A 24,193-nucleotide genomic window follows, 5' to 3' on the forward strand; every position below is an offset into this window, starting at 1 on the left:
TGTTTCTCAACCTTCGCAAGAACATCGATGCTGCTCATTCTTGCCATCTGAGGAGTTTGTGTACAGTACGGGTGGATGGGTGGCTCGTAGACCGGCCGGACAGAGACAGGGATGGTCCACCGCAGGCTGCAGCCCCTTGGAAGGACCCCACGCTCTACTCTCGGCCTCACCCTTCAGCCCTCTAGTCTACCAGTAACCTCAAGCATGGTCCCTTGAGTGGATGAGACCTCATCTGGCAAGGTCCACGGGTTGGGTACTAGGTAGTACTTACCTACCACAGTACAGAGTCCAGACACCTAGTTGGGCCTACCTTAGGTACCTAGGTACCCCGACTAGTACCCACCCGGGCATTATTATAGTCACTGGCTGCAGCCACCGCAGGGTACTGCTGGGCCAGCCAGCAGGAGGGCAAGGAACGCCCCCCCCCCCAAATTCCCAAGACCATCACCCCCCGTCCCATCCCCGTCTCAGCTGGGACCGACCGACGGCAACCCATGATCAATCACGTCGTATCACCCATTCAGCCGTCACCCGTGCCCATCACCCGTTCCAGAAACACCACTTCCAATATCGCGCATCTCTACCTGTACATACATGCTCTGGTTGCCTTTCTCCGGCCTCGTCAGACCCCCCAAAGACACAGCCCCCAGCACACCGAACGCCGTCTTACTGGCTGACTCAGGAGAGCTCTCCCTGTAAGCGCGAAGCTATATCTATCCAGGTACCCGGCCTTGCTGCAATCGGTCGTGTCACTTCCCAACCGAGCCGGCCTCCTATCATCCCCCCCTCCTACCCCCCCAGCCTGCCGCCTCCAACAACCTGCGCAGTATCTGGGTGCTTGTGCCTGCTCACACCGTCCGTCCGAGCCTCGAGCAGGGCAGGGCGCAGCCTTGATCGTTACACGACGCCGGTGCCTGCATACGTAATGCACTTCAACGCTCGGAAATAGCATCATGCTCTCCGGCCTGTCTCTCCTCCTCCCGCCCAAGCCACCGCCGTCTTATAGACTCAGCTCCGCCCACACCCGAATAAAACGAAGCCGACAGCGTTGTTTGAATCACGTCTAATACTGGCTGTTTTTGATCTTGATCGGTGTGTCTCTCGTTTGCTGCGTATCCACCCCCGAGCCTGATGCGCCCCTGCAGCCCAAGCCAGCGCGCCTGCAGCAACTCGAGGCTGACTGAGACAGCCCTATTGTAGTCCTCGCCCATCATCCATAATTCCGGCAGGACCTCGAAGCAGCCCCTTAAGAAAGGCTACCAGCTCTCCACTTCCCCGGTATCAACCCTTATACGACTTGCGCCCCAGATAGAGCCCCTCACGAGCGCGCCATAATGGTCTCCGACGAGACATACGAGATCTGCCTGCCAGTCCTCCAGGACTCGGCCATAGAAGAGGAGGACAAGACGGACAAGCTAGAAGAGCTTTTGAAAAAGGAGACGTCTCTTACCGGCCAGTCCCTGGAGAACGCCGTGCTGGACGTGCTTTGGCGCTATCGAGAAGGGGGTGGTGGTAACGCCTCTCCCCCCGCCATCCGCCAGACCATCCTCAGGAGACCTTCGCCAGCTTCCTTCAGGACAACGGCTACCCCTCTCTCTGGGTCACCCAGGCTCGGTGTCAGCCCCCTCGCACCTCCTGGCTTCGTGCCCTCGTTCAACCGCACTCTGTCCTCGGCCGCCTCCCCCTTTTCCTCCCCGCGCCCCTCGCCCAGGCTGGCTTTCGCGACACCAGCCATACCTCACAGCCCTAACCTGAACGCCTACGAGTTTGCGAACGACCCAGAGCCGTCGCAAGAAACGTTCGAAGACTACGCCTCCGACAATGTGGACTGGCTTGTTGGTGACGATGCTATCAGTGTCGCGTCCTCCTTTGGGACCTCGAGTGGGTTGAATGCAAATGCGCCTGAGTTCTCGTCACAGCAGACCCCCATGAGGCCGCACGATGTCCTACGGTCGATTCTAGGCGAGTCCAGAACCGACGAGGAAATCAGCCAAGCACTGCTGGTCCACGGCTATGACCTCGGGGCAGTTCTCATGTCCATGATGGACAACCAAGATACTTCGGCGACGAGCACGTCAGCCGAAAGCAACGGCTACTTGGTCGGCAAGTCCATGACACCGGATGTGCGTCCGACCACACCAGCCGATCAAAGGTCCGGAGTAATTTGCAAGTTCTACCTTGCGTCTGGCAGCTGTATGCGAGCAGATTGTCGTTTCAGCCATGACCTGAGCAGCCACATTTGCAAGTAAGTTCGACCGCCTCCGACCAGACAATGTGACAGTTGCTAAACTACCTGCTAGGTATTGGATGTCGGGCAACTGCCTCGCTGGGGATACGTGCATCTTCTCGCATGACCCGGCGCACCTTATGAACAAGCTCAACGTGGACGGGACAGACACCCCGCCTAATCAGAAATCTCCGGCAAACATTCAGGTCCAGGACTATTCCAACTTCCCATCTCTGGGATCTGGAACTCCCGACTCCATCCCTGTGTTCACGCCTTCTCTTGGCGTCACTCCTCCCCCCGGGTTCAAGAACATACACTCCAACGATCTCCGGCCCCGGTCACGTCCTAGCAGCCGCCATCAGCAGGGCAAGGAGAATGCCCAAGCGGCGCCATCCCTTGACGACAATGAGGCTTTCCCCAGTCTGGGATCAGCCGCAGCCAAGCCGGGTAAGAAGCACCACGGGAAGAGAGGCGGTCACGGCCACGGGCCCAAGGAAGCATACACCCCGAGCTCTCTCGCGGATATCGTAAAGATGTCACCATCTCCAGGGCCAACCTCCAGGCCCGATAGTAGGAAGATGAGTCGAAATGGAAGCTCCCAGGGTTCGAGGAACGGCGAGAACAGCGCAGCTGCTCAGGCAATCCCCAGCCCCAAACACATCCCTTGGCTGGAGACGGGAGACAGCTCCAACAAGGCGTATCTCAAGGCTCGCCAAGAAGCCATTCGGCATAGTGCTCTTAGGAACAAGTTCTTGCAGAAGTGAGTTCCACCCCCGGCAAAGCTGTATCAAGCCTGTCCTAACCAGATCCACAGTGCGGCCCAGGCATGGAACCGGCAGGACGCCCGGCAGGCCAAGGTATTCAGTCTGCGGGGCCAGAGTGAGAACGACCTCATGAAGAAGGCACACAGGGAAGCAGCGGAAAAGCTGTACGAAGAGCGCAACAAGAAGAGCTCGTCGAGCCCCGAGATCTACGTGGACCTGCATGGCCTGCACGCGGACGAGGCTGTCGAGTATCTGGAGCGAGTGCTGCTGGAGAACGAGCATGAGAGCCGGCCGATCTATGCCATCACGGGCACGGGACATCACAGTAAGAATGGAAAGGACAAAGTGGGCAAGGCAGTGCGGGGTTTCCTGAACGAGTGGCGGTATGCATTCCGTGAATTCTCGGTACCGGGCGACCGTAACAACATGGGAGGCATTCTAGGGGTGGATGCAAGGAGCTACGACAAGTCGATATCGAAGGAGGGTGGTGCAAGCACGAGGAAGGCAGAAGAGGGCGAGGAAGCGGTGGACATTCTGAGCCAAGGGGTCGAAATCGGCGACGGCAAGATGAAGCTGCTGGTGAGGGACACAACGGTCGGCAAAGAGCCGCCTAGAGGACCCCGAGGCGGCCGATGACATATAGAGAGGAAATGAAGCAAATAAAATAAAGCAAATCCATATCAATAAGCCTTTCTTGGGTATCCTTTACAGCCGTGCGGCCATTGCATGTTTCCCCAGTGGCCGACCTCCTAGGCGATGCCTCTCTGTGGGATGGACACCATACCACAAAATAGTCCCCTCGAGATAAACCAACAGTCAAAGGGTTTCTGCAGCATCGTTTTCTAGTTTTCTATGGAATATAAAGATTGAGGTAGGCCAGCCACAGGGGTGGGGTGTGTGTCCATGATGATGTTTTCACTTCCTCTCTTGTTTTTTTCCTTCGAGAAGGGATATGGCTGTGATACTGAAATAACACATGTGAAAGAAACGATTTTAAAAAAACGCCGTGTCGACGACCTGCAGAGGTATAAATCTCCGTATGAATGAATGCGCCAGCGAGGGAGCTTGGCATTCAATTGCGGCTCACATGCTGCCAACGGCTCTTTGTGTAAGTCTGTACATGACCCCATAACCCTGGATCCCTACCTCTCCCAAGGCCCCGGGCGCGGGGCGGGTTCCCAACAGCTTTTCGGCAGAGCTGCGCAGCGGCTGCAACCCTCGGACATGGTTGAAACACTGCGGGAGCGCACTCGCTGTTCTAGGCACCCAGACAAGACCCGGCTTGCCGTCATTGGCGTCACACAGGCCTGACAGGGAAGGGACCCAATCAAGTCAGAGGCAGCACTGCAGGCCATGCATATACTCCCAACTCCGTAGACTCCCCTGCCCGTCTCCAGAGTAGGGGTACGTCGAGAGCTGCGCCTCCTTCACAAGCGTCTCTCTGTCTGCTCGACTCCGAACACATAGTCAGCATACCTCACCATTGCAACTGAAGCCATGATTCTTGATTCGATGGCAGCAACAAAATAGCACCCAGCCCTCACCGCCGTCGAATGTAAGCAATCCGCCCCGGGCAGCTAGCTGTACTCGGTACATGCATCCTGGCGTCGTCGTTGCAGTGTTCGGGAGGCATACATGGCGAGGTCGCTAACCGAGCAGTAGAGACCCTACATAACTCTACCTGAGATCACAACAGCCACCGATCATGCCGGCCGACTACAGGTCCGCGGCAGTTGGCCTGGCCGTGCCCCCGTCCCCAGACAACGAGACCCCTTCCGCCGCAGCCGCAGCCGCCCAGCTCGCCAACACATCCTCCAGCCGGGACGAGCATGGCGACGCACCCTTCCACGACGACAGCGACCACGAAGACCAACCGCGCGCGCCATCGTCCCCCGATGAACGCCCGCTCCCGTGGGTCCGCGGCGGCGGCGTGGGCAACACGCGGTCATCCCGCCGGCTGTCGACACCCTACTCCCTGAACTCGCGCACGTCATCCACCCGCGATGGCTCCCTCCGCGGCCAGCTGTCAGCCCTGGCCTCCTTGTCGGCCAAGACCGCCAACAGCCTGTACCGGCGCTCCATGACCATGTACAATGGCATGACACCGACGCAGAAGGTCCTGTTCATCGTCGGCGGCAACCTCCTCGGCGTGCTCACCATCGTCGCCCTCATCTTCTCGCACAAGATCTTCACCCTCCTGGGGCCCGTGGCCATCTCGTGGCGCGCCATGCCCGCCGGCTGGCTGATCATCTGGGCCGCCACCTTTGTCGTGGCGTTCCCCCCCATGATAGGCTACAGCACGGCCTGCACCGTGGCCGGCTTCGTCTACGGCTTCCCGCTCGGGTGGCCCATCGTGGCGACGGCGACGGTGGCCGGGTCCGCCGCGGCGTTCGTGGCCTCGCGCACCGTCCTCAGCGGCTACGTGGACCGCCTGGTCGGGCAGGACAAGCGCTTCGTGGCGCTGGGCCAGGTGCTGCGGCACGACGGGCTGGGCGTGCTGGCGCTGGTGCGCTTCTGCCCGCTGCCCTACAGCCTTAGCAACGGCTTCCTGGCCACGATCCCCAGCATCCAGCCCCTCAGCTTCGCCATCGCCACCGCCTTCTCCAGCCCCAAGCTGCTGGTCCACGTCTTCATCGGCTCGCGGCTTGCCCTGCTGGCCGAGAAGGACATGACGTTCGGCGACCGCATGATCAACTACGCCTCCATGCTCATCGGCGGCCTGGTCGGCATGGGCGTCGGCTATTTCATCTACCGCCGAACCATGGCCAGGGCGGCGGAGCTGGCCAGGGAAGAGGCCCAGGCCGGGCGGCCACTCGGCGCCAGGGCGGCCGGGGCTGAGTACATGGACGACGACCTGGGCGAGGGCGGCGAGGATGCGAGGCTGATGGACCCCAACGACGCCGCTGCGCTGATGGTTGATGACGACGACATCTCGCTGTGGGATGCCGCGGGCGACGGTCATTTCGAGGACGGGGATGCGCCGGAGAGGTATCGGGACGAGGAGGAGGCTGTCGGGGGCCACGGAAAGGCCAAGGGATCAAACGACGGCACGCAGGCGTAGAGTCAAAAGAGCGGGCGGTGTTCTGCCAAAGATAGATGTTCTTGTAGAATTAAAGTGCGCACACGGCACCGACTATCATGATTTACGAATGAACCCATATGCATATCTATCAATATTCACCCATTTGACATCCAATGCCCCTCTCCGGGCTGAACATGCACAGCACATCCGACCGTTATAATGGGGCTTGCCCCCCCCACCCCCCCCCCCAACTAGTCAATAGCATCGTCCCGCAGCTTAAAAAGCTGCGGCAGGACCTCGTCAGGCCGCGCGCGGAGGGCGTTGTGGTACATGGTGTTGGTCTCAAGGACCCGTATGAGGTTGATCCGGCGGGCCGTGTCCCGCGCGAGCTCCGACTCGACGTACATATCCTCGATGAAGCTGGCGGCGTAGACGGGGACCTGGTTCACGCGCAGCCGGGCCTCATCGTAGAGGTCATCCCAGGAGTCGTGCTTGGCCAGCGCCTCGGCGGCCCCCTTCATCCTCTGCAGCTCCGGGTAGTCGTCGAACATGAAGGGGAATATCATCTCGCCAGAGAAGCACAGCGGCGTGCGGGCGTCGTCGGCGCCAAAGGCCGAGAACGCCGGGTCCAGCCAGCGGAAGTGCTCGAGCTGCTGGCCCACGCGCTGGGCGGCCCAGTCGGACGCGATGCCCTTCTTGAAGCAGTAGATGGCCTCGTGCAGGACGGCGTAGATGGGGGCGGTGTCGAAGGGGAGGTAGCCCTCGAACTGCAGGAGGGTGGGCCTCGTCAGGAAGCCGAACTGGTCCAGGTCCATGTTCATCCTCAGGACCATGGAGTGGACGTTGTCGAGGCCGCCGTGCAGGCCAAACATGTGGCCGACGGTGAGGAACCGCCTCGCCGTCAGGAGCCCCCCACCGGGCAGTCGGACGCCCTTGTCGGGGCGGGTGTGCAGGAAGCCAGCGACGGCTCGCACGGCGGCGATGTCCTCGGGGAACTTCCTATAATAAGCCATGTTCCTCTCAAAGACCTTCTGGAAGGTGGCCTGGTAGACCTGGTCTGGAGTCTTGGAGATGGGGGCGAGGCCGCCGGTCATGAAGACCTCATTCAGCCCCTCGGGGTGCTGGGAGAGATAGCTTAGGCAGACGAAACCGCCAAAGGACTGGCCAAATATGGACCACTTCCTCTTGCCCTCGTCCAGGTTGTCGGTCAGGCACTTGCGGACGGCCTCGCAGTCCCGGACATTATCGACCTGGCGGAAGAACTTGAGATACTCAAACTGCTCCTCGGGAGAGGCGCCTGGCGTGGGGGCGGTGTCGGCCGTGACTGGGGTGCTGAGGCCGACTCCCCTGTAGTCGAGGAAGAGGACCTGGTAGCCTCTGTTGAGCAGGAAACGGGTCAAGGAGGAGTCCTGGGGCTCAGGGTTGCCAAAGCCCGGGCCTCCCTGCAGGAAGACAAACCACGGGCGGTTCAGGGACGACTGGAACTGCGACTGCTGGGGGTTGATGGGCACCTCATACTTGGTGGCCCCCCTGGCGAAGAGCTGGACCTGCTTGCCCGAGGGGTTTCTGTAGTCCAGCGGCACAGAGAACAGGTACTCGGTCACCAGCAGGGCACCTGGGTCGAGGTATGGTCAGCATTGGCCGGCACTATCCACGACAATGACAGTGACGGTGGGGTTGTGGCGGCGTAATAGGCTCATGTAGCACTCACCTGGCACGACATGCCTGACGAAGCTCTTGAGCTTGGCTTTCGGGATCTCGAGGGCCATGGCGGATACTCGACTCGTCCAGTGACGTCGGTCTGTTTATCTGTACGCTGCCTGGTGTCAAGTTAATTTGACCGAGACAGTATACTTACTATAGCCGAGGAAGCAGGGGTTGAACAGGCTGGCACCAAGGCCAGATAAAGATCCAGCACCGGAGGGAGGACGAGGAGTGAATCGTACGCCCACAAGTGTCCTGTCTGGGCTGCAACTGTCCTCGTCGTCGCCCGCCGCTGCCATCCCCGTCGTTAGCCTGGGGTGCATATCGACCCGTCGACAGGTGATAACGTCCTGCGGGGTTCTAGAAGATAGCTGGGTCCCAGGCTGATCAGCAGACCCTCAGGCCCCAGGCATCCCACCCTGCCACCCGAGCCACAGCACCCCTAACCACCTAGCGGCCTCGGTACCTGGCAACCTGGGCACGCCCCAGTCGGGCGGATCTCCCGGCATCGGCGCAGGAAGGCCCCGGCCAGGATAAAAATAAGGCAAATCTCCTCTACTCAAATTGCAATTCTACTCAAATTTTTTGCACCACGACACCACCTCTTCCCCCTTCTGCCCAACGACACCCGTCGCACCTCCACTGGGCAGGAACCTCGGGGTCGAGACTGCAGTGCCAGATGTGAGGCAAGACGTCGCCCGCCACGGATTTACATCCGCATCCCACATGATGGCTGTGGATTCGCCCCAGCTTGTGCAGACCTTGATTGAGTCCTTCAACACGCTGGCCGACGAGGTGCAGATCCTCATGGACAGGAAAATCATCCTCGAGGCCAAGCTTTCCTTCAGCAGAGAGCAGGTGAGTGCCTACGCTTTCATTTCATTTTGTTTGTTATTATCAGGGCTGTCGGGGCCTGCCTCTACGTGATGATATTTCATAGCTCTAGATCTGCAAGTCGCCTTTTTTGGCGTCCGTGTAGACAACCTTTACCACTTATCTGATAATTCCACCTGGCCCCCACCCGCTACCCGCCACACCCACATCACACTCTCAACCTCTGATTTGCCGCCGTCTCGGCGTGGGGCCCCCCAAACATGCTGACCAATGTCGCATTCACAACAGTACCAGCTTCTCGCCGACAAGTACGCTCCGGCTGCTCCTCACATTGCCGAGACCCTGGCCAAACTCCAACTACCTCCCAACCCAACACCGACATTGTCGAATCAGATCCCCCTCCCCAGGCGTCACCAGTCCGGCAGCTCCCAGGCCGAGCTGGCCGTCTTCATCCGAGAGGGCAAAAAGGTGGCCCGTCAGCTGGCGATGGTGGCGGATGCGAGCAAGGAGGGCGGGTCCAGTCGCGAGACCGCCTCTACCAACATGACCTCCCAGTCGACCTTCCTGGAGAGGGACTTCACGGTCGAGGGCAAGAAGGGCCACCTGGGCTGTCCCTTCTCCGCGGTGAACAAGGACGCCGTCGCACGAGATGAGGTAGATGATGATGATGATGATGATGATGAACATGATGCAAATGGCAATGAGAATCCCGATCCCACCCCACACCATTCCAAAGACCCGATATGTGCGGCCATGTTTGAGGAGAGCATGTCCGCCCCCGCCCCCGCCCCCAATGCTTCCGCCTCAAAGTGCCCCATCAGGTATCTCGACCAGCACTCCCCCGAGGAGATTGCCCGTTATGTCGAGACCCACAAGCACGAGCTGCCGCGGAGCCACGAGGTTTGTCTCAAGAGGAACCAGAAGACCGAGGAGCAAATAAGAAAGCTGGACGCCAAGTATGGCAACCTCGTCTCCATGATTGAGGACCTCAGCCACCTCCACGCCCCCATGCTGCCCGAGTCCCAGGTTGAGGCTCAGGCTGCGGCCGACGCCGACGCCGACCGGGCCTCGAATCGCCGAGTCAGTGATTGGGCTCAGAATGTGAGCTCTAGTACCGTCGACGCCCTGGTCGATGAGACTGTCAAGGATGGCGACGTGCCTACGGCCGAAGACTATCTCGACCGGACCGGCCATTTCGAACGGCCGCTCAAGGAGATTCGGGTTGGCGAGTCGCCCAGCCGTCCATGGGGCATCTCAGTCCCCTTCCCTCCCGACGAACCCGTCGAGCGGCCTACTTCTCCTCCTGCGCCTGTTCGTATGCCTTCTCCGGGCCCAGCCCTAGCGCCCAAGGCTCCCGATGCCAGGCCCTCCAAATGTCCGTTCGATCACACCAAGATGAAAGGACTGGCCAGTGCGCTTGATCACAGCCAGATCCACAAACTAGACGGACCAGGCCTCGCCGAGTTTCCGAAAATGGAGGAGACGCCCAGCCCTCCCCGGCCCAGTGCTCATAAGCCGGCGGCGAGCCAGCCTTTCACAACCCCCATGAAACATCCACAGCCTCCGATCCCAGATAGCCCTCCGCCGTCTAATCAGCCAGCATTCATCAACACGACGGAAATGGCCAAGACAACCGCGACTGGTGGCCAAGCCCCTCAGTTTGTTTTTAATGGCCCGGTCTTTATCGGGTACCCCATGGAACAAGCGATTCAGTTCATGCAGCATTTCCAGCGACCGTCATGATCAAGATTTCGTAGTGTTATTTTTTGTCTCGGCAAGCGAGGGCGTTTTTTGATGGCTTGGTTTAAGTGGCATGGCGTTGCGTCGATTCTCTTTTCATGAAGGGCCGGACGGCAAGGCAGGATTGTGAGGGTCATGGAAAGGGTTGATTTTCGACACGGCGAGCGTTGACAAGAATTTACGGATAGTCTTCAGAAATGTGGAAAGGGGCACTGGCCCCTACTTCATTAATCTTATGAAATTGAAATCACGAGCCTCGGTCGTTGCTTCTTGTTGATGATAAGTAAGTAGGTTGAGCCTACCAAGCCATGGCAGAATGGCGAGTAAGCGTGAGCCCCGGTTGTCTACAACTCCACGATTGACACATCAATTTATCCATGACCGTTTGTCGGAACATCTCTACTATCACAATGGATTTGGATCCAAGGTCAGGCGGAACGGATTGTGACGGCCCGAAAGTACATGGCCGACGTTTTACGCTCAATCGCTCAATGCTACCAGTGCTAGTTGTATTTCTATCTTGGACTTTAATACTACAGGCAGAGCCCGGCCACCGAGCCCATGCGTTTCTATATTGGGATCTTGGGGGCGACGCTCTTCCAGAAATCACACCGCCCCTTGAACTGCGTGAGCTCGAGCTGGGCGAAGCCGGCCGCGTTGATGTTGAACTCGTCCCCCGACTCGAGCAGCGGCGGGACGCCGGGCTCGCCGTCGCCGGTCAGCTTCATCTCGTTGGGGTCGGAAGTCATGAAGAAGGAGGCGAACGCCCCGGCGTAGCCCCTGTAGTGCAACGGGTCCGTCTTCTGCACGGCGTTTACTTGGTTCCACTTGTGTTCGCAGAATCATGTCAGCGAGCTTTCTGGGGGTGCTTTGAGAGAGGGGAGGGAGTGGCTCACGTAGATGGTGTCGCTGCCGTGCTTGGCCGGGGAGATGGAGTACTCCCCGAGATAGTTCCCTTCCGGGGCCGCACCGGAGAACCAGTACGCCGGGCAGGCCAGGACAACATCCCGGTATACCAGCCCAGCGCGCGTGTAAGAGCCATTATAACTAGGCACGGCCTCGGCGCTGCCCGACTCCGGGTACAACGCCTTGGCCTCGTCCAGATCGGCCTCGTCAAGGCCCGGCAGGAACCCAGAGAGCCAGTCTTGAAAGCTTGCCACGCTCGAGTTGAAAGGGGGCGTGCCGCTGTCCTGGGCATTCTGGAGCCCAGGGGGGATAAAGTTCTCCCCCTCGTGGGTGTTATACATGCCCCACGCAGAGTCCATGTTGACCTCCCCCGCGGCCGCGGCCTCGCTCAGCCTCTTGGTCAGGAACCGCCCGTCGATCACCGGCGCCCACGTGTAGCTGCTCGAGTTGTACGTGTGGCTGGCCGCGACGGCGAGCGACGCGTTCCTGAGCGTCTGCAGGTCTGTAGCCTTTAGACACCCGAGGCTCCCCGTGCCTGTCCCGCAGCCCGCCGCCGTCGAGAACATGTCATACACGGCCTGCGCCTCGGACGACTCGCCGCCGTACGTCTTGGGCCAGAAGGGGCTGCTCGCGAGCGCCCTGGTGAACAGCCGCGGCCGGTCCGGGGCCCCCGCGCGCGCGATGGCCTGCGCCACGACCGACCCGCCGCCCGCGGACTGGCCCCAGATGGAGATGGAGTCCGGGTCGCCGCCGAAGCTTGCGGCGTACTTGCTCGCCCAGCGGATGGCGGCGTCCTGGTCCAGCAGGCCCGGGTTGAGGTCGGAGCCTGCGTCGCCGGCGACCTCGGCGCCCGGGAGGAAGCCGAAGGCGTTGGTGCGGTAGTTGGGGTAGACAAAGACCAGGTCCGTCTCGGACGACACGTTCAGGATCGGGTACGCCGGGGGCGGGATGCTGAAGTAGGCGCTGCCCTGGATGAAGGCGCCGCCGTAGAAGACGACGACCACGGGCCGGAGGGGCTCACCCTTGGTCCAGGGCCGCGAGTACAGGCCCAGGTACAGGCAGTCCTCGGAGCCGTTGACGGTGCGCTGGACGCACATGTCGAAGGGCTGGGTCGAGTTGAAGGTGCCGTTCGCGACGGGCAGCGGCGGCTGCGGGCCGCGGAACCTGAGGTCGCCGACGGGCGGCTGGGCGAACGGGATCTTTTGCCAGTACGAGATGTTGTACTGGGCCGAGTAGGCACCCTCAAAGGTGCCATAGTCCAGTTGGGCAACGAGGTCCTGGGCCGTGGCCCCTGGTGGCGCAAGCAGCCCGGACAGCACAAGGAGGAGGGCTGTCACGAGGAAGGAAGCCATCCTGGTGGTTGTAGCGGTGGGTGAAGACGGCGACTGTCGTCACTCTCAAGGCTCAGGCCGTCCTCCATCTTCGGCCAGGGGGGGGGGAGGTGCGCCTACTTATTGTTCTTGTTCGATGGGCAATCCCGGGTGAAAGGTTCGTCTACAGTTGGGCATTTCGACAAGATAACCCGAGGGCGCGGAAACCAGCGTCACTAGCGAACAAGGACCCTGGTGGCAAGAGGATGCTGGTTCACCCCGGCCGACTTATCATCCATGGTTATTGGCATGTCGAATGGTGGGGATCTCCTCCGCAATTTGGGGTTTTACTGTAGCCTGCGATCCGGGGATTGTGGGGAAGAGATAGATAGACAGGCTCGCCGACATTATAAGGGAGATGGTCCAAAGCCGCAGCAATTGATCCATCTAGTAGCGACGACGGTTCCACCAATTGGCTGCTTATACTCCATAACAGTCGACGAGTCACGCTCAGGGGGAGGGGGGCAAACATGGCGCTGTTCTACAGGCAGCGCCAGCTCAGTTTTCGCTCGGTGCTCGTCTCGAATGATAGCCCGAGTGAGATCCGTTCGATCCGTCCCAACTCGTACTTGACAGCCCAATTAACAATACTGTGGTATACTCGCGAGTTGACCATGTCATCTCATCAATCGTGTCCGTGAATTCAAATTGAGGGTATCTTTGATCCTGATACTTGAACCTGCCCATCCTTGGCCAAATGTGGGCGACAACACCAAATCATGGAGTCAGCGAAAGTAGAGGCGAGCTTCAAGAACCCGGGCTGGGATGCCACCCGTGTGCTGGCATACAAACCACGGGGCAACTACAGCGCATTAGTACCTGACGCCCCTCGGTAGAGGTCGAGGCAACATCTGGTGATCATAAGGTCGGCCCGGGGGCATGGTCCAGGTTGCCCTCTCCATGCTGGGAAGAGGGACAGCGCTGAAATCTTCCTCCCTCCTAATCGAAGTCTCCTTCAGCATTAGGGTCGCAACCTCCGGGTTCGTCAACAGGAATTCGCCCGTCTCCTCGGGAGAATTCTTCCACAGCGTCGGCTGAAGGAACCCAACCCTCGCAAACACCATCTTCAGCAGGGAGTCGTTGTCGCCCACGCCGTCGTAGATCTTGCGGCAGAGCCTGAGCACCTCCACCTGGGCCGCGTCCGGGCCTGCGCTCTCGAGCATATCGATGGTGACCCGCAATATCTTTTCCTTGAAGCCCTCGAGCATGTACCTGTCTGCGCAGATGTACACGTCAATGTTCAGCTCGTAGGCGATCAACCAAGTCCGCATGTCCTCGCCCTTGATGCGGGCTTCCGCCTCCGACGGGGATGGCGGCATGGCTGGTGGTGAGCCCGGCCGCGGCGGGATGGGCCTGCCGTCTGGGCCCCGCCTCCGGTGGTGCTGGTTTCTCCACGACCTGTCCCGCCCCTGTACTACAACGCCCGGCGGATACATGGGCGGGGGGACGGGGGGGAATCGTGGAGCCGCGCATGCCCAGCACCTGTGGAATTCAGTGTTAGCTATCGGCGCGGCGTGGACAGCAAGGAAGGCTAACGTACGGGGGTCCATGAGAGTTAGCACACTGTGGACAGGGACAGTTTGGCCGATGCTGTCCGGGATGCTTCTGGCGGAGCCGCTCGAGTTGCCGCTCCTGGCGTCGTCTGCGGCGCTCCTGACGCCGTCGTGACTGAGCGCTACTGTCGCTGTGCCAGCTGAGACCGTCCGAATCCGAGTCCGAGTTGGGTGTTCCGTTGGCCACGTCCTTCCCTTTGCCCTTGTCCGGGTCCAGGACTAGAGCTGTTGAGAGCGGCTTGGTCGGTACATATCGCTCTTCGTAGAGATACGCGACCAGGAAGTGGAAGATGGCTGGGTCTTCTTCCGGTAAGTCGAGGGACTGTGCCTCCGCTTCGAGAAAGTTCCCCAGGAGCGCTTTGCGGAACCACTCGGCTTTCAGGAGAACGCTCTTGTGCACCTGCTCTGTGTAAGCACGAGTTCGCTCAGGCGAGACAAAAGGGTTTCCGAGCCCACCTGGAAAATCTCCTGATGTGGCGGCAAGCCGATGCGGAGAGGGATTATCGCGGAACTGTATCGACTGTGGCGGTCATGTCAGCCATGGAATGCGGCGCGGATACGTCCAAGTCGTGTGACACAGACAGCGCGAGTGTTCGGCCACTGGACCGGACATGACGAGAGCAGCTAGGTGTCTTACCCGTCACTCGTAGAAAGCCACAAGTCTTGGCTTGGGTCCAGCACCTCCTTGCGGTCCAGGTCGTCGGGCAAAATATCCAACACAACAATACCTGGGGGGTTCACCGATGGCGCGCGCATCGTCTCGCCCAGTGTTCTCTGAGAACTCCCCTCACCGTTGGCCCTAGAGGACGAAGCCATGTCCAGTCTTGTAGGCTGTAGCCACCGTGAGACTTGTTCGATACGCGGGGTGAAGAAAGGTGTGAATCCGTGTGTACCGTATCGGTGGGAAGGGATGTGGGTATAGTGGCAGCCTGCACAGGAAACGTTGGGGGTCACAAAGACAGCAGGCTGAAAGATATATATGATTTACGCGAGCCATACGAGCTAGAGGCAGCCGTTCCTAAGCAATCAGCAGCGGGCTGAGACGATTCGGTGTGGGTTGCCTGGCTAGCTCCGTGCTCTGCCACCACACCCTCTTTACCTATTGCGTTGTCGGATGACATGCAGGCGGACCTGGTCCTATTGGCATTGGACGGTAGAAGAACGTGCGGTTTGTGCGATCGGTATCGCTGTGCTTCTATTATGTGTATATGTCTCTCGGTCTGCTTCGGGATCATGTATTCACGCAAACTCTTGTCCCCCTCACGGGTGTGAGGCGCAGAGACCAGCCTCGGACAGACAGCTCGAGAGCCTCGGGCAGACAGCTCGAGAGTGTGTGCGCCGCCGGGCTAGATCGGTAGTGTCAGCCTCTTGGGATGTAGCTCCCTCTCTCTGGGCGCGGGGGCCGACTCGAGCTCGTCCGGCCTGCTGAAGCTCAGTAGGCTGGTGCGCACGGCCGGTCACCAGAGATGAAAACCTCTTGTCCGTTGTGTGACCAGCAGGCACATTGACACCAAAGCTGCATGTTGTTTTGATTGACTCCGCATGGCACAAATCCTGCCCAGGCCTGCATGCAGCCACTTTCTTGCCGCCGCTTGGGGAAGGTTGGGGTCACGCTGACTGGACGGTTGGACCAGGCGTGTGGGTGGTGTGGCAGCGCGGGACCACCGATGTTGGACAAGTCGAGACCGACCCCATAGGGCGGCTGCTACCATGTCTCGAAGGAATATGGGAAGCATGGTGCATTCACGTCGCAAGCGAGTTCATCGACAGATTTCGGTAATCGAAACGAGTTGCCGTCAATCAAGCCTTTACACAACTTCCGACTATCGGTTTCTGGATTGGCGGGGCACATGAGATGAAGGCCTCTGGCGTGTTAAAGCTGCACCCAAAACACCAACCACCAGCATATCGTCATGATTGTCGAATCTGGTGGCGGCCATCTCCGCGTGTCACTCGGCCCGGCCAGTAGAGGGACGAGAAACACGCGGCCTTCTCTCGAGTAGGGCCCTGTTGTAATTGGCAGTCTCATTCGTCGTCTGTCACGCTTCTCCGTCCGCGAGCGTCTCGTTTTCCTTGCCTGCTGCCCTCACAGCCGAGGTGAAGGGGCACTCGTCAAAGCTTCGCCTCGGTTGCAGTATCCAACGTCACATCTGTACTCTGAGCTCCGGCACGGAATCAGGTACCTTGATCAACATGTGTGCCATGTTCTGACATTTCCAAGCGACCTCGGTCACTTTCTGTGAGAGGCTCCTGTCAACTCAAGTCTAATTGTGGAGGCACTTTGCGAGCACTTCTTGGCTCTGGTGTCAGTCAAACCGCCGTCCCACCTGGCAGTCACTACTCTTCATCCAAATCCTGCTGCATCTCGATCTCTGCATTCACAGTCAGCAAAATAGCCCAGTGGCAAGGAATTGTTCGCAAGCTACTCACGCCAGAGCCTGTTTGCCGAATCCGCAATGACTTTCGCTTTCAAGAGCAACTTCTCCTTGTACTTTGACTCGTCCTTAGCCTCCAGGCGGATCTTATTTGGTTGCGCTTGCAGCAGGATAGGGACGAGCTCTTGTGGGTCGGCATTCGCTACAGCAGCGACACTTCGAAAGCCATTGTCCCAGAAGACGCGCGCGGTGCGGCTCTTGACAAAGGTAATCCTGGCCAGCGCAAGCAAATCGGACTTGGCTCCAGCCCTCAGTCGGTCTGAAAAGTGGTCCAACGCGGCCGCCATGACTCCCCAGCCCATTTGCTCGCAGAACTTGATCATGCCGGCCGCGAAGCCCTGACAAGACTGTGCGAAAATCTGGACTGTCCCTCTCGGCATCGTGTACTTTTGCGCTACGCGGTGTACCGGCATCTCGTTGCACAGGTCACGCAATTGTAGAGCAAGATAAAAGCGATGATAGATGCGGGCGACCTCCTTCTCCGCGGTTGTTTCTGTTCTCATCACTCCTCCACGCATCCTGCATCGATTAGTCAAGGTCTCGTCTCGAAAGACAGAAGAACTTACATCCTGTTGATCTCTGTGGGCTTCAAGCCGAGGAAGTTGAGGACCCTGAGACCACTCTCGTCTAGGTTTTCCATCTCGTTGGCGTAGGTTTTCCAGTTGATATTTACCGACATTTCCTGGACAGGCGTAAGGGTATAGAGGATGTGCATCTCTCCATCCAGAACAAAGGCCTGGAGCGCTCTCTTGAGCTCATTATGTATGAAGACCCCGTCGTCTGGGTCTAGAGAGGATGTTACAATAGCTTTACCCAGCTGTGTAGCTTTGAAGTTTGAGAAATCATCGATAGATACGAAACCTCTGTCTTGTAGTTCGGTGAGACTAGCCTCGACGGTCTCGTTCATTTTGATAATGTCCATGGTCTGGTAGAGCAGTGACTTCTGGATAAAGTCGTCGAGCGAATCACGACTAGTCGCCAGCCGCACCGCTATCGCTTCTAACAGTGCCCTCTGAAGACGGTGCTTGTCGCTCATGAGACAGCTCGTGAGCTGGGGCAGTTCTGCTTGCATCAGGTCGGTCACTTCCTCGACGTCTTTCTGACGGCAGCAGAGATACGTCTCCCCCACCTCATCCTTGCCTTTGCGTCCTGCACGGCCTTTCATCTGGCGTAGCATGGACGGTCCGACAATATCGCGGCCCATGCGTGCATTGTGTAGAATGACCCGCCTGGCTGGGAGGTTTATACCGGCCGCGAGAGAGCAAGTGGCCACGCAGACTTTGACGGTGCCGGAATCATAGGCACTCGCGATGAGATCCCGCTCTTCCGTGGTGAGGCCTGCATGGTGGAAAGCCACACCATTGTTTATCGTTTGCTCAAGGGTGGGATCAAGCCCGCCTGGCAGGCTTCTGAGATCACCAAGCAAGTCTGTTCGCCTCTCCTGCACATCAGTGTCCCACTCATGGAGCGGTGGCAGTGCCCGACTGATGATGAGGGCATCCGCCTCGCAGCCCGCGCGACTACTTGCAAAGACTAGTACCCCGTAGCCAGCACGCGCCGTTTCGCTTGCGAGGGCAACGACCGCGTTCAGAACAGGGTCCTGCAGTTCCTTAGCATCCGATGCCGCTATCGTTCCTATTGCAGCGGATGGAGCCTGAGAGACTTGCGAGCCATTGACCTGAGTTGCGACGGCCTTGATGAGCCGGCTGGCTGTCCCGGCGGCATAGATTCGGCCGTCATATACGAGGTGTTCCTCGATGGGGACCGGCCTATAATGAGTCTCATAATGATGACCCTGGAGCCACGTTGCCAATAACCTAATGTTTGTCAGCGTCGCACTCATGCCGACAATCTGAACGGCATGGTCGTCAAGGCAAAGAAGTTTTGTGGCCATGAGTTCCAAGAGGTAGCCCCGGTGATCGTCGTCGATCATGTGAAGCTCATCAAGAACTAGCACCTTCAGCGCGGTTATCGAGCCGTCATCAATGGCGGTATTCACGAGAGAGTTGGCCTTCTCAATTGTGCAAACGGCGATATCAAAGTCGACCCACGTCTGCTTGATCTTGCTGCCGCCGAAGAATCCGACAACCCTGACGGTGTCCTCGTCGGATCGTCTACGCCAGAATTTCTGATCTGATTCGTGGATGGGGCCGGTGATGGATTCTCTGGAAATACCATTAACCAGGTTCCTCAGCCACCGAACCTTTTCTTGGACGAGCGCCACGTAGGGTAGCACCAGGATAGCCTTGGCCTCGCCGTCTTCCAGAACCCTCTTCAACATCAACACGTCTGCGACCAGGGACTTGCCGCCACCAGTAGGCGCGCTGTACACAAGGTTCTTCTCGCCCCTGAGGAGGCCTGGACCCATGAGGCACTGCTTTTGCCAGGGGTAGATGCTGTGTATGCCGCAGGCCTCGAAGTTGGCCGTCAACGGCCTGGGAATCCTGTAGGCAGGGTGTGACAGCTTTAGCAATGCATCGTGAGCTGGGGTCGGCGTGGCCGGAAAGGCTCTCCTCTGGGAGTATTCAGACAGGCCATTGACGGTGCAGCTCGGGGGAACTCGGGGCAGGTGTCTTGTAATCTCACTCGCAGCGAGTGGGGGTAGACCCTTGGAGAGAGCAGCGGCAGTGTGAAACGGAGCGACGCGCTTGACAGAGGGTAGAGCGTGGTCAAAGGAGCCATCCTGATCATAAAAATCAATCTGACGCTTCTGGCTGTGAGTTGTTGTGTTCTCGTAAGCGGCTTGCCGCTCTCTGACCTCTTCCAATGTTGGTCTGCGCCATGTTCCATTGTTGCCCGGACCCATGGTCGCTGTGGGTCAGGTCTATTCCCAGAGCCAAATGGGGATGGCAGGCGTGGGGATTACGGCGTAGCCATTGATACTCTAGATGCTGTCTACCCTTGCGTCGGTCTTCCTCTCCTCAAGGAAACGATAGCCGGTGCAGCAGGGCTAACAAGCAAGGCAGCGATGAGTTTGCGATGAGCTGTTCACCTCCATATGGTCGCCTTTGAGTTGTAGACCTGGAGATGTTTACGAGAGCACAGGCTGTCGGCAGGCGGAAGAGAGGAGAGCGGTATGCTGCACATGTTGATACAGGCCAGGCCTGGAAAAGAAAGGACCTGGTAGTCTGCTTAGTGGCTGCGATGATGGTGATGCGATGCAGTGTAGGTGGATCCCCGGCTTAGGTAAGCTGCAGCGTTGGGTGGATGCCCCGCTAGCTGCATCCTGGTTACCAGGGCTGCCTTAAAAACGACCAACGGTACGGGGGGTTCAGTCCTGGCGGTCTTGGTTGGGGGGTCAGTGGTGGGGTGGCGCATGGGGGAACAAGGTTGGCCGACACGTGCACACATCTGCCCGTGCCTTTGTGTTGTTGTGCCTGTGCCTGCGCCTGCGCCTGCACCCTGCACCTGCGGCAGCCGCCCGCCGGGTCAGTTCCAGTCCCAGTCAACCAGTCCAGTCCAGTCCTGCGTACCTAGGTACGTGGGCAATGACAACGAGAGCAAACCCGATTACCCCATTCTCCTCCAATTCTGACCCCCCCTCATAAGCCCCCTCCCCTTGCCCAAGCCGATCGATTGTTGCTGACAGACCGTCGCGCCCGTTGATGGGGGGAGGAGCGCGCCTGCGGCTGCGGCTGGAATCTGCCAATCTGCCAAATCTGGGATGCAAATTTGCCGGGCCCCCCGGCATGTTTTGTGCTTTGGCTGCCCCCTGCTCTCTCTCTCTCTCGCTCTCTCGTCCCTACGGACCCTACCAAGCAGCCCCAAGCTGAGTACCGTGCCCCCAACCCGCCTGCCCGCTTGCTACTTTTATTAGCCTCGTGGCCAGGGCGGCCGAGAGCCCGACCCGCGGGTCATCTCGAAACGTCATGTCATGTTTCTGAGAAATCACACATCCTCACTTCCCTCGAGATTTGCAGCCTTGATTGCCGGCCGCGCCCTTTGATGGAACGGCTGGGCTGGGCTGCACACGATGCGCCCCGCATGTCTGGTTCCATCGATGCCAGATTGGCGTGGTGATGGTCCCGTCCCGTCGGCGGCCATCTCGTTCGGTCAGCCGGCCGTTGGGCCCCGCGGATTACAGGCCGACATCACCACCCTGGGCTGCAAACCCTGGACGGCAGGCACTTCCCTGGGAGACACTCCCCCTGCGGTACTAACCTGAAGTTTTCCCTATGGCCGTTGCATTCCTCATTCCTCCTTGGCCTGCCCACATTTCCAACCCAGCTGAAGAACCAAACCCCCCCCCCCCCTTCGCCAGCACTAGCACTGCGATGCAATCCTCCCCCGTGTTATATATGCGTGGCCCAAGGCTTCCGACGCCCTGTCATCATTTGCCGATATGTCTGGAGAACTCCCCTCTCCTGGCCCTAACCACGGTGCTGGCGCCAGGCACCGATATGCACACGCCCCGGTCCCTAAGAAGTGTTCATCAGGCGGCTATTGGCTTTACCCACCCTTGTTATGCCTTGGACGCTGGCTCAACGAGCTTATTCCACCCGACACGCCAGCTTACACCCATTTGGCAGTCAAGGAAGTGGCACGCCAGGAAGCCTTGCCCGTGTGACTCGGCTACAGCAGGCGGGCTAGGATTGCACGTTTGGTCCCCTACCGTTGTCCACCATGTCCGGTGCATCCAGAGGGTGGGGTGGGGCGACTGCTGGGAAGGCGCAGCATGCTCCCAAGAGGCACTTCGGATTAGGGTGCAAGACTCCCCGGACTTGTATGCTCGTGCTCTCATAGCACGGGGGGTTTGGGGCATGCTCCCTGATTATGATACATATGTAGGCTCCGGTGAGGGAACACATGATAGTAGCACAATGTGTGCAGCGTGGGTAGGTGGCGCTGCTAGTCACGCGGCGTTAGGCCCAGCGAGTTGACCCGTCTGGCCCATCACGGCTGATCGCTGCAGACGGCGTCATCTCTAGCCTGGAGTGCACATGAGACAATTGCCCAGGATCGCCAACTGACAGGCGGCTCACCAGTCGCGCACCAAGTAGTCCAGCGCTGGGTGTCCCCGACGAGCACCGCCTAGAAGGACGTTGCCCAGATAGCCATGCTGAGTCAGGCAAGCATGACTCCTTTTGGCGATGTCGGCACTTCGCGCTTGGGTTTGTGCATCTTTTGTCGGTGAGCAAAGAGACAGCGGCCTATCAGTCACCTGAAGATTTTCCGCAGACGGTGCATGATGAAGCCCTAAATCTTGACCGGTCCGGCTTAGTATTTGATATCCGGCGGGCTGTGTGTGGTTGGAACTTGGAGCCATGGGTCCATTGGGTCAACAGCAGGCCAACCCACCCCCAGGCTGCCAAGCGATGGCCGGTGGCCGGTTTGACCTTTTGAAACAACACCTGCCATCTATCGCTGGTCCAAAAATAATTGCAAGCAACGTTGTGAAGAAACATGCCCAGGTTTTCAATACCCGACTTGCTTTTACACAGGCCGGAAAGGATGTCCGTCTCTCATTTGCCCTCTGCGATTTTGATGGAGGAAGGCAGAAGGCTTTTACGACGCCGTGTGTAGCGACAGTGCGGCATTCCGAGGCCCGGTATGTCCATGGGAGGCGAATCTGTGCGGCAGCAGTGTATCCTCCCGGGGCTGCTGCGCGGGAGACGAGGGCATGCCAAACGCATCCGCCTCTGCAGTTGTTCAATAAGGGGCTGCCGGAACAATGCACCCCTCCTTGCCCTCCTACCTTAGCCCCGGTCAATCTTCTGACAATACAGGCCGGGGCAGTCTCACCTGTATCATCACACTCGTTTGCGAGGAACGCGGACCATGTCTTCATTCTAAGCCTTACAAGCCTCATGTAACCCTTATCGTCGCTTCTTCCGAGCCGGGAGGCTTCAAATTGAAGGCGAGGCTCCGGCGGCCCAAGTCAATGAAGGTCGGGAGTGCAGCTTGAGATCGGAAGGCGACGAGAGCTGCCCTGGGCCTTGGCGACCACGTTGAATATTTGAAATCTACTACTAGGAAGCTCGAGCCCTGGCAACTGTGGGTAACGGGGTGGCGATCCCGCCGCCATTTGACCACACCGCGGCATCTCAGCGCCGGGCCTCGCGCACACGAGTCTTGAGCGGAGCGAGACTGCGCTGCGACTCCGGAATCCGGAGTCTTGATAACCTCGCCCAAGGTTGAAAAGTTCAGCGTGCAGAGGTAGCCAGTTTACACACACCACATCGTCGATGCAGTCGGCGTACTGTATGGAAGAGACACGATCGGCAGGCATGCCGTGGTTGGCCGTGAGACGCTAACCCGAACGGATGCTCCAACCTTGACTTATGTGGGTGGGCTAGCCCAATCATTAGCAGCTGTGATCCACGCGATTGCGTGCAGCAAAAGCTTGGAGGAGCGTTAGGACGGTGGGAGGGCCGTGGATCTACCTCTGGCCCCGGGAGTTTTGGCCGCTGTGTTTCATGCCCAGCGGCTCAGATATCTACAAGTTTGGCAGCAGACAGGGGACTTGAACGGACAGTGTGAGAAGATGAGATGAAATCAGGGTGTTGCCGTAGTGCAGTTGTAGTGTGCACAGGGTCGATGTAAGGGTGGTGAGGGTGGCAAGCGCGGGCCAGACTGTCCGAGCTGTCGAGTACCAGAATCGAAATGAATGCTGATCAGATAGCACGGCAGTCTGGACACACTGAAGCCTGGCTGGCTGGGTACGGTGCATATTCGACTGCTGCCCAGGTGGTGGCAGAGCGTGAATGCGTGGGTGGGTGAGTGACACGGCGAGTCGATCTCCCCAACGTATCTGGTGTCCACCCACGCAGCAGCAGCAGCAGCAGCTCCTCGTCCGCCCACAGGCAAGCTGCTGGCATCCCGCCAGATAAGTTCTGTGCACGCGTTAGCAGAGCATAACGAGGTTTCCTAGGGTCATATGTACGACAGTGCCGTGTCTAGATTTGTGCCGTCTGGCGGCGAGTCAAAACACTCGCATGCGCCAACCGTCGGGCTGTCGAGTGAATTGCCCCAGATGCAGAGGAGCAAGAGCAGCGGCATCAAGACAGTCAACATGCATCCATCTTGAATGAGGCCAGGCTGGCCGAGGTTTTGCAGTGTCCTCTCGCACGGCACATCGCCCTCCCTGGCTCATCTCGCCTCAATCTCAATACAGTCAATACTGGATGCAGCATGAGCAGCCATGGCAGCAAAGGCAGCAATGACAGCAATAGAAGCAAGCAACATAGCAGCATGCAGCCTGAAGCCGGGCTGGGCTGGGCTGGGCTGGTGAGGGAGGATGCCGAAGTTACCTGGGCGGGTCCACCTGGCCTGGGCAAGTAGAGCTGGGGTAGCGAGTACTTTCCAGCCCATGTACCCACGTACCCAGGCACGACTGGCACATTCGTTTCTGCGCGTGCAGGTCAGATCTCGGCCGTCCCAGCCAGACGGGCAAGATGGGCAGACGGCGCGAGACAAGAGACGAGAGGCGCCAAAAAAAGGACAATCCACACCCAGCCATAGCCCATAGCCCAGCACGGCCCGCGAGAGCCACCTGCTGCCTGCGTAGGATGTCCCTGTCCACTGACCAAGCCTTGTCCATCGTCACCATAATTTGGGGAGGGGGCGACGCAGGCCTTGTCAACTTGACGTGCCGGCACGGGGGTTGTGGAGGCTCCAGGTCGCCATGTGGCATTTGGC

At 59.0% G+C, this 24,193-nt stretch overlaps 8 protein-coding genes across 8 annotated transcripts; 3 read left to right on the top strand and 5 right to left on the bottom strand.

The window, feature by feature from the left end:
• The first annotated feature begins 553 nt into the window (after positions 1-553).
• KVR01_005437 (uncharacterized protein) lies at positions 554-3,675 on the top strand. The gene is made up of 3 exons (XM_044784264.1): positions 554-2,245; positions 2,301-2,987; positions 3,042-3,675. Exons 1-3 carry the CDS (start codon positions 1,335-1,337, stop codon positions 3,625-3,627), a joined length of 2,184 nt encoding a protein of 727 aa, XP_044645882.1. The 5' UTR covers positions 554-1,334; the 3' UTR covers positions 3,628-3,675.
• An 848-nt stretch (positions 3,676-4,523) lies between these two features.
• On the bottom strand, positions 4,524-8,054 carry KVR01_004927 (uncharacterized protein). The gene is made up of 2 exons (XM_044782700.1): positions 7,725-8,054; positions 4,524-7,628 (listed from the first exon to the last, which is right to left on the bottom strand). The coding sequence occupies exons 1-2, from the start codon at positions 7,780-7,782 to the stop codon at positions 6,265-6,267; spliced, it is 1,422 nt and encodes a 473-aa protein (XP_044645372.1). The 5' UTR covers positions 7,783-8,054; the 3' UTR covers positions 4,524-6,264.
• Positions 4,697-6,052, top strand: KVR01_004930 (uncharacterized protein; the record flags this gene model as incomplete). Its single annotated transcript, XM_044793621.1, has 1 exon — positions 4,697-6,052. One exon carries the CDS (start codon positions 4,697-4,699, stop codon positions 6,050-6,052), a length of 1,356 nt encoding a protein of 451 aa, XP_044645375.1.
• A 255-nt stretch (positions 8,055-8,309) lies between the features above and the next one.
• KVR01_004960 (uncharacterized protein) lies at positions 8,310-10,559 on the top strand. The gene is made up of 2 exons (XM_044783876.1): positions 8,310-8,575; positions 8,840-10,559. Exons 1-2 carry the CDS (start codon positions 8,444-8,446, stop codon positions 10,292-10,294), a joined length of 1,587 nt encoding a protein of 528 aa, XP_044645405.1. The 5' UTR covers positions 8,310-8,443; the 3' UTR covers positions 10,295-10,559.
• A 224-nt stretch (positions 10,560-10,783) lies between these two features.
• On the bottom strand, positions 10,784-12,549 carry KVR01_005244 (uncharacterized protein; the record flags this gene model as incomplete). Its single annotated transcript, XM_044791154.1, has 2 exons — positions 10,784-11,118; positions 11,188-12,549. The coding sequence occupies 2 exons, from the start codon at positions 12,547-12,549 to the stop codon at positions 10,861-10,863; spliced, it is 1,620 nt and encodes a 539-aa protein (XP_044645689.1). The 3' UTR covers positions 10,784-10,860.
• Positions 12,550-13,379: 830 nt separating this feature from the next.
• Positions 13,380-14,936, bottom strand: KVR01_005570 (uncharacterized protein; the record flags this gene model as incomplete). Its single annotated transcript, XM_044782047.1, has 4 exons — positions 13,380-14,049; positions 14,108-14,520; positions 14,577-14,640; positions 14,758-14,936. 4 exons carry the CDS (start codon positions 14,934-14,936, stop codon positions 13,380-13,382), a joined length of 1,326 nt encoding a protein of 441 aa, XP_044646015.1.
• Positions 14,937-16,128: 1,192 nt separating this feature from the next.
• Positions 16,129-19,648, bottom strand: KVR01_005699 (uncharacterized protein). Its single transcript, XM_044783038.1, has 3 exons — positions 17,122-19,648; positions 16,551-17,074; positions 16,129-16,492 (listed from the first exon to the last, which is right to left on the bottom strand). The coding sequence occupies exons 1-3, from the start codon at positions 19,359-19,361 to the stop codon at positions 16,458-16,460; spliced, it is 2,799 nt and encodes a 932-aa protein (XP_044646144.1). The 5' UTR covers positions 19,362-19,648; the 3' UTR covers positions 16,129-16,457.
• A 3,996-nt stretch (positions 19,649-23,644) lies between these two features.
• On the bottom strand, positions 23,645-24,181 carry KVR01_004904 (uncharacterized protein; the record flags this gene model as incomplete). The annotated part of the gene is made up of 3 exons (XM_044793431.1): positions 23,645-23,779; positions 23,879-24,069; positions 24,139-24,181. The coding sequence occupies 3 exons, from the start codon at positions 24,179-24,181 to the stop codon at positions 23,645-23,647; spliced, it is 369 nt and encodes a 122-aa protein (XP_044645349.1).
• Positions 24,182-24,193: the final 12 nt, after the last annotated feature.

This window comes from Diaporthe batatas (genome assembly GCF_019321695.1).
Source record: "Diaporthe batatas strain CRI 302-4 chromosome Unknown Contig00005, whole genome shotgun sequence".
Taxonomy (NCBI): domain Eukaryota; kingdom Fungi; phylum Ascomycota; class Sordariomycetes; order Diaporthales; family Diaporthaceae; genus Diaporthe; species Diaporthe batatas.